This window comes from Poecilia reticulata, linkage group LG18 (assembly GCF_000633615.1).
Source record: "Poecilia reticulata strain Guanapo linkage group LG18, Guppy_female_1.0+MT, whole genome shotgun sequence".
NCBI classification, from domain to species: Eukaryota; Metazoa; Chordata; class Actinopteri; order Cyprinodontiformes; family Poeciliidae; genus Poecilia; species Poecilia reticulata.
In genome coordinates, this window is record NC_024348.1 from 12,825,049 (window position 1) to 12,835,415 (window position 10,367).

Genomic DNA, 10,367 nt, shown 5'->3' on the forward strand with positions numbered 1-10,367 from the left:
AAATGAATGGAAGTCAGTGGAAAGTCCCTACAAAGATAGCCACACAACCGTGTGTGTGTGTGTGTGTGTGTGTGTGTGTGTGTGTGTGTGTGTGTGTGTGTGTGTGTGTGTGTGTGTGTGTGTGTGTGCGCAGGCTGCCTGGCCTGCTGCTGCCTCCCGCTGTTTACCTGTAAGGTAACGAGTGCGGCCGGCGCCTGTCCCTGCCTGCCTCTGCTGGACTGCATCAGCTGCGTTCCTCCGGCCTCTCTGGCCATGAGGGCTTCGGTCAGGGAACGCTACGGCATAAAGGTACCGCAACTCACAGAAAAACACATCTTACAACAATTTAAACTTTTATAAACTAACATCTACGACAGCGAATTAGGACCATTATAGATAGAAAAGCAAAAGGAATAGATTACTGCCAATAAACAGAAAGAAAAAAACTTGAAAATGTCAAAGTTTGAACAGTTGAAAATGACCTAGAAAAAAATCTCTAAAATTTTGAGGTTGATCTCAGAAATTAGAAAGCACTTGAAAATTTTAAGGTTTATAATTTTCTACAAAAGAATCTCACATTTTGTGATTATTTCCACAATTTTCAAAGAAAAAAATGAACAAGAAACTTTCTGACATTGAAAAGTCCAAAATTTGCTAAAAGAACTTGGAAATGTTCTACCAAAAAGAGAATATTTCTGATTTTGAAAAATAAAATATGTCCTAGAAAAACATAGAAATTTTGAGATCAATCCCAGAAATTTTCTACAGAAACTTTGAAAATGTCAAAGGCTGAAAAGTTGAAAATTTGCTAGAAGAAAAAAAAACTGAGAAATTTTGAGAAGAATATCTGAATTTTCTAGGAAATACAAGGACATTTCAGTCAAAATTTCTAAGGAAAAACTCACATTTTCAGATTGATCTAAAAAAAAAAAAAATTACATTGTCAAAAATTTTCTAGAAAAGTTTTTGAAAATTTCAAAGCTTAAAAAGTTTAAAAATTGGTAGAAAAAAATCTGGAATATTAAATTTAATATCAAAGAGTTTCAAAAGCTTAAAAATCTCATTTTGAGATTAATCTCAGAAATTTTCTAGAATTAAAAAAAACTTTTCAAAGATGAAATTGTCCAAGAAAAAACTTGGACAATTTCAAGTTGTCCAACTTGAAATTGTTGGACAAGAATTCAAGTTGTTGTCCAACAACTTGAATTGTTCAAAGCGCACATATCGTAAAAAAATTATTACAAATATTTCTAAATTAGCACCACAAAATCTGTGATTTGATTGCAAAAAGCAGAAAAAGACAATCATTAAATTCAGGAAGGACTGATCTGTGTGAAAAGATTTTCAGCATTATTGAAGTTTAATGAAGACTAATTGAATGCTGAAACAAACAGCTGTTTACTGATATTTCGACAGTTTAAACTGTTTTATCAACACATTCTGGTACAACCGGCCCTTTAAGAACATTCATGTTTTTGATGATCCAAAATGAAAATGAGTTTGACTCCCCTGAGGAAGAGAATCCAGAAAGTTTATCAAGTAAGAGAAGAAATTATCGTCAGACGAAACCAACTTTATGTTAAAACAGCTTGCCATATGCTCCATACAACTTTCTACCAGTAAAATATAATTAGAGATATTCTAATATACTAATATGTCTAGTCAAAAATGATCAAGTCCAGGTATCTGGAATCATGTACGTGCGGTAACACTGATTTTATGCCAAAACGGCCTGCCATAATGCGTGACCAGAGACGATAGCCATCAGCTCTCCATGCAGATGCTTGACATGCAAATAGCAAAAAGCCCGTCAACGGAGCCGGATCCGTGCTGCAGAAGTGCAGAGAGACATTTTTTTGTTTTTATTTTCTGGGAAAGTGAGGAGGACAGATAAGGCTGGAAGTGTTCGCAGGCTGGAGCGCTGCCATGAGAGAAGGAGGCTGGAAATGTTGGCTCCTCCGAGGGCGGAGTGGGCCGACGCTGCAGAGATGCCAGGACTTCTTCTGAAAACGGGTCCAAACCTGTAGGTTGTTTGTTTTGTAAAGCAGCAGCTTTCCCACCAGAGGAGAGAAGGATGAAGCCATCACGGCGCGGATCCTGTGAACAAAGCAACGTGAAGCGACAGATTTATATCGTTGTTTGTTTTTGAGCAACATTATCACGTAAAAGTCGAGGTTCATTTAGCTCTGGCATTCAGAATATGCAGAGCTGGATGTTTCATTTGCTCAGTTACATTTGCTTTTGTGTACTTTTAGGAGTATTTTTTTATGTTTGAGTAATTTTATTATGAAGTATTTCTACTTTTATTTGAGTAAAACTTCTGGATTTTCTTCCCACTGAATGAAAAACAAACGTTTTAACCAAAATTCACCAGATTCAGACGCAGTTTCTGCTAAAGTTTCATAAGTTTATTATTGAAAAAAAAACTGATATGGAAACATTTTCATCCATCCCTTTTCTTGCACCCTTGTCCCTCAGTGGGGTCAGGAGGGTTGCTGGTGCCCATCTCCAGCTGACGTACCGGGCGAGAGGCGGGGTCACCCTGGACAGGTCGCCAGTCTGTAGCAGGGCAACACAGAGACACACAGGACAAACAACCATGCACACACACTCTCACACACACACACACACACACTCACACCTAGGGACAATTTAGAGAGGCCACAGTCCAAAAACAGTCATGTTTTTGGACTGTGGGAGGAAACCGGAGTACCTGAAGAAAACCCACCATGCACAGGGAGAGCATGCAAACTCCATGCAGAAAGAGCGGGAATTGAACCCAGACCCTTCTTGCTGCAACAGCTCTACCAACTGTGCCACTGTGCAGCCCATGGAAACATTTTATTTTGCATAATTTTGTTATTTTTGTTGCTTATATGAATTACTACATTTTGATCCTTAAAATTTTTATTTAAATTTATAGTTTGGTTCATCTGATGTTGTAATTTTTAAATGTTAAATGACTGATAATTTGATCTATTACTCAGTACTTTTTACCAAATACTGTTTTACTCTTACTTGAGTAGTTTAATTCTGAAGTATTTCTACTTTTACTTGCGTAAATTTGTGGATTTTCTACCCACTGAATTAAAAAAAAACATATTTTAACCAAAAATTCACCAGACACGGATGAATTATTGTCATTTTGGTCGTTAAATGACTCAAACTTCCACTTAACTTTATGATTTGGTCATTAAATATTAAATTATTGGTAATTTGGCTTTGTGGCTATCTTGATGTCAACACACTGGACTTTCTAAAGTTTTGAATGAACAGAAATGGAGGCTGATGTAAAGATGAGGTCCTTCGATGGTCGCTCATAACGTTGATCCAACATGGCCGCCTTATTTTCATCACTTTTTTTAGACGAAATGAAGCCGTTGCCTTTAAATCACTGGACCTGTTGGTGTGTTAGTGGGTGGTGAAATTATTCTGGGTGTTCATGTCACCTCCCACATGAAATCACAGCGAAGGTCGAGCTTTTACATAACGCTGGGAGTTTGTCACATTCTGTGGACGTCCTTCATGTGGACCAGCGTGTCCACAAGAGACGGTAGACACAGAGAGGAGGAGAAGGAGAAGAAGGAGAAGAAGAAGGAGGAGAAGAAGTGTCATGGTGGAGGAGAGAAGTGACTAAAAGAGGCTCAGCAGGTGCAGAGAGACGATCATGAAGGAGAGAAAGAAAGAAAAGATTCAGCTTCATCCAATCAGCCGCCAGAATTTAGATCAGTTTAAGACACTTTTCCATCCATCCATCCATCCATCCATCCATCCATCCATCCATCCATCCATCCATCCATCCATCCATCCAGGACAGAGTGACAGTGTGCAGATAATAACCAAATACTCCAGAGTACTATAGTACACACCCCAGGTTCTGGCAGCTTCCCTCACAAAGCACCTGAGGACGAGTTAGAGCCACGTCAACGATGAGCACTGCTTAGTAGTCACCATGTAACCGGCTGCAGCCACATCGTTTTATTTAGCTTAATCATTAAAGTCGACCTATTGTGCTTCCTTGAACAGGTGAGGATAGATTTGTGGTCTATACAAAACATGCTCATTGCATTTTCTGCATAAATTTATTCTTAGATAATGAGATTTTAGGGCCTCTGTCACTTTGAATTAAAATAAGCTGCTGCTGGCCACGCCCCCAAATCAGTGTTTACATTCGCACATTAAAATGGCTGCAAACAGATGGGTAACTACCATACATGTTTGAAAAGCATCAGTAGAGCGTCCTGAACAAGAAGCATTCAGCAAGTGGTTTCTGGATGGTAAAGTAAACAATAAAACCCTTGTCTTTCCAGCGGCCATTGTACAGCCATTGTTAAACTAGCTGACCAAACGTTCTGGAACTCTGCTTGGGTTGCTAGGTAACGGGCTAGGCTGGGCTGGGGTTGCTAGGTAACGGAATGTGACTCAACAATCAGGAGGTTTTTGAAACGGCTCAAACAAAAAGTGATCAATTATTACCATTAAAACAGCTGGATGTTTTTTGCAAGCAGTTGAGACTCAAACTGAAGTATAAAAACGGGCAAAAAGTGAGTTTTGAATAATAAAAATCCCCTTTAATAGTAAAATATTGTTGTTGAGGGGCAACAAAAACTCGTTTTCAGGTAACCAGGAGAAGTGAACGGTGGTTCTGCTGCTTTATAAAACAATAAAAATGTTTCTTCTGCGCCTGAATGTAAATGTTCACCTTTCTGCCTGGGCCTCCCACTGATGTTCAGCTCTAGCTCTCTCTCTCTCTCTCTCTCTCTCTCTCTCTCTCTCTCTCTCTCTCTCTCTCTCTGAGCAGGGAAGCGTGTGGAGCGACTGCCTGTACGGATGCTGCTGCTACACGCTATCTTGGCTTCAGATCTCCAGGGAGCTGAAAAGAAGAGCAGCATCCCACGCCGCCTCCTCTCCGCCGGCCTCCTCCGCAGCCAGATACACTGCTCTGACCTCCCTGCAGGGGGCGCACTTGGTCTAGACGCCTAGAGGAAGCTTTCTTTCCCTGGTGGCAGAAAGTCCAGGAGAGGATTTAATAATCACACTTCATTTGGCCTGCAGGGACAAAGCAGACTAAAGTCCAGTTTGTTCAAATTATTTAAACTTTATTTAAACTCTTTATGTTTTTTCTATACTGTTTGGATTCACTATAGCAAAAAAATGTTTTCTTTGGTCAAACTGTCTCTAAATAAATATTACTTGTGAATATGTTGCGTAAGTAATCTGCAAGTAAATATTTAGCACTATTTTTGATCCTAGTAGCAGGTTTTTAAAAATGTTCACTTCATTGCTTGCTGGCCTGAATCATCAGCTATTTCTGTGGTTCAGTTTGTTCTTCAGGGATTTGTTCTGCTCAGGAAACTTACAGTAGAAACTGTTGTTTTTATTTCAGTAAATTTTTGTTTGCTTAATTATTATTTTTTGCCTCGGTTTCAGTTTGCACTCCATGAAGCATTTCTTTAAAGGCTTAATGATTGTTTCCAATCTTTTTGCTTAAGGGGAAAAAAGACAAGATAAATGAAAATGCAGGAATAACTAAATGTGTCTTTCTTTTTTGTTTGTGGTTTTTACAGGTTAATAACGCCGCAGGATAGCTACTGCAGAAAGGAAGCAAATTAGAACTACTTTTAAATATTCCTTAAAAATTAATAGAATTGTTTATGATACACTTATTGAATAAGGGTGCAAATAATTTTTATAAAAAATAAATTACAGAAGGAACGACAAACTTTAAAGTAAAGCTGTAAGTAAATCTTCACTTGTTAGTTTAATGCGTAGAGCTAGCATGACAGCAGCTAGCATGACAGCAGCTAGCATGACAGCAGCTAGCATGACAGCAGCTAGCATGACAGCAGCTAGCATGACAGCAGCTAGCATGACTGCAGCAGCTACTTTTCAACATGTAGTTTGAAAAGTAGCTTTCTGTTTTATAACAAATATATATTTTTCAGAAAGAGTGACATGTTAAACTGAGTGTTTTATAAAAGATCTTTGCAAATAAGCATTAAACTGACTTATTGAACTATTTTTGTCATTTTTAGCAAGCATTTTAAAAAGTCAGAAATATTCAAAGTTGCTGGAACAAGACCAGTTTAAGTGTTGACTAATAGCTGTAATACATTTCCATCCAACAGCTACTTTAGGTGGGATTATTTTTGATGCACTGTTCAGACACCAATATACAAACTGCTTCTTTTTGAACAAATACAAACAAAACATCAGCACTGATGTAAGAACACAATGACGTAACGGATAACCTGCTTTTATCACTGTTGTAGATGCCATGGCGGTGGAGGACATTGTTTTCCACTATCAGACATCTTTAACAATGGAAACAGTAAAATAGGTTAAAGGTGCGGCTATTTAAAAAGAACAAGATCTCTGAGATTACAGTTAAAAATACTTTGACTGTCTCGTTGTCTGACGTTGGGCTGTCATTTTGATGATCGCTCTCCAGCTGGACAAACCAGCCGTCAAGAGGCTTCCTCTGCCATATTTTCTAGCTTCTCAGGTGTAAGACTTTCTGGACCACAGGTGAGGTAAGACTCAAAGAGAGTAACCTTAAATTTCTGAATCAGGTTTAGGCTTTAGATTATTTCTGTGTGTTTTGGATTAATACTTGGAACTTCTGCATCTTGTTTGGTAATGAAAACTCTTCAGAGAGCAGAAGTAGATCACATCACACCATGTTTTTTTCTAGATAAAGAGTATTTTGCTTTGTAGAAACATGTCAGTAGTTACAACCCAACACATTTACTGAAACAAACTGCATTTTTAAAACTCTTTTATGTAAAAATGCTGGGTATTAAGTGTCCAGAAACGACCCAAACCAACCCATGTGAAAAAGTTTCCCACAAACCTAACAACTGTTTGTGCCAACTACCCTCAAAGGGTAATTATGTTTTCACATAAAGCCAGGTTGGTTTGTGTTGCTTCTTTAAAAAAAAATAAAACTGCTGAAAACTGATGTTTTTCTTTTTACCTCATCTGATGTTAACATTTGTTAGGTCATCTGAAACATTAAAGAGACAACAGAACAAAAAGTGAGCTCCATTATTTGCTCTACAAATATAAAGTATGTCTGACATTTATTGAGTTAGTCTGCATCATGTTCAGTAAGATGTATTTAGAAACTTAGGGCTGTTATTTCCTTTTTATTTCCTTTTGTCAGGAGTTGCAGACATGTCTGCCGACGTTCAGGCGGCCCAACCCCGGGCGTTCACCATGACCTCTGTGTCCAAGCAGTGGTCCTCTGGCATCTGTGACTGCTGCCAGGACTGCTCTCTCTGTGAGTACGAGTCAATAAGAACAACCTCCAGCTCAGCATGTTGAACAAGCTGAATATTTTAGTGCCTTAAAACCCATAAACCAGAATATAAACAGAATGGTAAAGCTGGAGCATCAGGTTTTGTCCTCTAGAGTCAACTTGAGCAGAAAGTAGAAGTTATTTTACCGCATCGGTTTCTTTTCTCTGGCAAAACTTGGTTTCTGATAAGATTGTCACTAAAGATACAGAATGAAAGATCAAACCACGAGAAGGCGGAGGACAAATAATGAGCTCCTTTGATTTCTAACCACATCAATACAAATTTGGGACGTCAAACTGAAAGAATCAAATGTCTGAGGAGAAAAACGGAGAAAAACGGAGAAAAATGGAGACCTCCAAAACTAAAGAGCAAAGAGTGAAAGGACAAATGAAATGCTTCAGGATGGATGGATGGATGGATGGATGGATGGATGGATGGATGGATGGATGGATGGATGGATGGATGGTGTGACAGTTCAATGAACGGATGAACCGATGGATGAACAAACTGACGGTTGAGTTGTTAGACTGTCTGCTGACTCAGCGTCCTCCAGGCTGATCTGGAATCAGGGCGTCCATCTTTAGATGATAATCAACCTGTCCTCATTTGAGGACAGAAGCGTCTCGTCTCTGATCTCTGAAGTCATCTGTAGCCTCCTGGGTTCACCCAGCAGCCTGACCTTTCACCCTGACATCATCAGCCCGCCTGTCCTTCCTCTGCAGGTTGCTACACCTGCTGGTGTTTTCCCTGCTTCGCCTGCCAAACGGCCAAGGAGGCTGGAGAGTGTCTCTGTCTCCCCCTGCTGGACGCTTTCGGACTCATCCCGCCCATGGCCACGGCACTCCGGGCGTCCATCCGCCAAAGATACGGCATCGAGGTTTTTCATTATAATTATATCTGTGACTTTTTGTTTGTCTAATCCAGTTAGTTTTATTTAGTTTTTAGAGTGTGTCTGTTTGGATTCAGTTCAGTTTTTATTAGGTTTTTTTTCTCCCAACTTTTACTGCCGCCATTTTGCGGACTGGCGCCGCCAGGTGGATTATGGGATACCGTAAATTGCCTACAACAGACGCAAAAATTAATTTCACATCAGTTCGAAAGGCTAATAAACAGATTAATAAACACAAAAACAACAAATATTAAATCTATAACTTCAGTATGAATGAATTAGTTTCATAAACTCATGAATTATTTACCGTTTTTATTTATTCCAGGTAACGGAAATATTCTCTCAGTTTCAGTTTTCGTTATTTAGTTAACTATAGTGACCTTGAACTCATCTAACCTCTTTATTAGTTTGTTTATTTGCAGAAAAGAGTCAAAGTGTTCCCCAGACGGCGGCAGTGTTTATCTAACCTCGGATCAGTCTGAAACCTGTTCCAGCTCACATCTTGGACTCGTTTAAACTCTTTCTGCTGCGCGGTTTTTACATTTTGTCCTCCGCAGGGAAGCGTTTGCAGCGACTGCGTGTATGCGAGCTTCTGCGGGCCCTGCACCTGGTGTCAGATATCCAGAGAGATTAAGACGAGACAAAACCCGGTGGTGTTTGTCAGCACGGCCGCCTGATCAGAACCAATGGTCCGCTCCCTCATCAACAACCCGAGAAGCGGACGTCACGGCCGTCATCACAGAGACGGCGCCCGAAGAGTTGCCACGCTTGACTGGATTAAGAGAGACTTTCACATGTTTCCAGGAAAATCTGATTGAACATTGAGTGAAAAGGAACAAAGGATGGAAAATAGGGAAATATTTAACTATCAGCCATCCATCCACATTTTTTTTTCTCTTTATTGTAGAAAATACTGATTTCTTTTGTTTACCATTTTTATGTAATGGTTGAACAAATAGGCTGCACAGTGGTGCAGTTGGTAGAGCTGTTGCCTTGCAGCAAGAAGGTTCTGGGTTCGATTCTGCATGGAGTTTGCATGTTCTCCCTGTGCATGCGTGGGTTTTCTCCGGGTACTCCGGTTTCCTCCCACAGTCCAAAAAAACTTGACTGTCAGGTTAATTGGCCTCTCTAAATTGTCCCTAGGTGTGAGTGTGTGTGTGCATGGTTGTGTGTCCTGTCTGTCTCTGTGTTGCCCTGCGACAGACTGGCGACCTGTCCAGGGTGACCCCGCCTCTCGCCCGGAACGTTAGCTGGAGATGGGCACCAGCAACCCTCCTGACCCCACTGAGGGACAAGGGTGAAAGAAAAAGGATGGATGGTTGAACAAATATGCATGTATATCTGGAAATATAAGGCCTATTCTATGCCTTTTAAGTTAAAAATATTCAATATGCAACTGAAACAGTTTATAGTTCCTAATAAAGACTGGAAATAAATAGCTATGTTTCCATCAAGGTTTATTATGCACACACTAAAACTATGTCCAACCCTACTGACTCCCCCGAGTCATACCAACATGACATCGGCATTTCAATATCTTCCATTCAGGTTTCCGAGGTCCCTAAAATGCTGAAGGTGACAAACCCTCAACCCTACCTCCAACCCCACAAACCCTCAACCCTATAGACAAACCCCCAACTCCCCTGAGTCATACCGACATGACATCGATCTCAGTAGTTTTGGACTTATCTTACATCCAGATTTCTGAGGTCCCCCAAATGCCGCCAACTGCTGAGGCTGATCTTAGGGTGTACTTAGTTGGTTGAGTGATGGTGCCAGGGATTGTGGGAGTACTGGTGTGTTTCACTTAACAGTAAACACCTGTAACCAAGTCACATGGCGTCTGAATCAGCTGCGTGAAGAGCGACATGCGAGCTGAACTGATCCGTTTCATGATGCTGAACAATTAGAGGAAGGAAAAGCCTCTGAGCTGCCGAGTGTCTCCAGGGAGCTTTGCTCACATATCTGGGCTCGGTGTCAAACTTTCTGCAAGGTGTGGCGAAAATGGAAAGAGCCTCGTGAGGAAAACAGTAATGGTTGTTTTTATTTCCTGGCCTTCCTTTGATTGAGTCGTCGCCATGGCAACAAACGTGTCCAAGTGCTTAAGGCTCCAGTACTTTGTTGAGACTTTAGATGTGTAAAAATGTCTCATTGGAAGACAAAAACTTCCTACAGAAGAAGAAACTGGTGATTAGAAG

The 10,367-nt window shown here is 40.3% G+C and overlaps 2 protein-coding genes across 6 annotated transcripts in view; both read left to right on the plus strand.

Moving 5' to 3' along the window:
* LOC103480591 (placenta-specific gene 8 protein-like) overlaps positions 1–5,779 on the plus strand; it is a 7,822-nt gene extending 2,043 nt beyond the window's left edge. For all 3 annotated transcript variants that reach the window (XM_008435602.2, XM_008435600.2, XM_008435601.2), the window contains 2 exons: positions 134–288; positions 4,781–5,779. In XM_008435602.2, coding sequence (XP_008433824.1) covers positions 134–288; positions 4,781–4,954 — 329 coding nt within the window. In that variant the 3' untranslated portion in view covers positions 4,955–5,779. The remainder of the gene's footprint in view (positions 1–133; positions 289–4,780) is intronic.
* Positions 5,780–5,866: 87 nt separating this feature from the next.
* LOC103480592 (cornifelin homolog A-like) lies at positions 5,867–9,174 on the plus strand. Of its 3 annotated transcripts, none has more exons than XM_017310602.1 (5): positions 5,867–6,512; positions 6,981–7,016; positions 7,145–7,261; positions 8,003–8,157; positions 8,727–9,174. In XM_017310602.1, exons 3-5 carry the CDS (start codon positions 7,156–7,158, stop codon positions 8,844–8,846), a joined length of 381 nt encoding a protein of 126 aa, XP_017166091.1. In that variant the 5' UTR covers positions 5,867–6,512; positions 6,981–7,016; positions 7,145–7,155; the 3' UTR covers positions 8,847–9,174. The 3 variants fall into 3 exon arrangements, with proteins under 3 accessions (XP_017166091.1, XP_017166092.1, XP_017166093.1); XM_017310603.1 differs by having other exon boundaries at positions 5,867–6,326; positions 6,431–7,016; XM_017310604.1 differs by lacking the exon at positions 6,981–7,016.
* Positions 9,175–10,367: the final 1,193 nt, after the last annotated feature.

Coding starts and splice junctions, on each gene's coding strand:
- LOC103480592 (XM_017310602.1), top strand. CDS start 7,156: ATGTCTGCCGACGTTCAGGCGGCCCAACCCCGGGCGTTCACCATGACC. Junction 7,262..8,002: donor CTGCCAGGACTGCTCTCTCT/GTGAGTACGAGT, acceptor CTTCCTCTGCAG/GTTGCTACACCTGCTGGTGT. Junction 8,158..8,726: donor GCCAAAGATACGGCATCGAG/GTTTTTCATTAT, acceptor TGTCCTCCGCAG/GGAAGCGTTTGCAGCGACTG.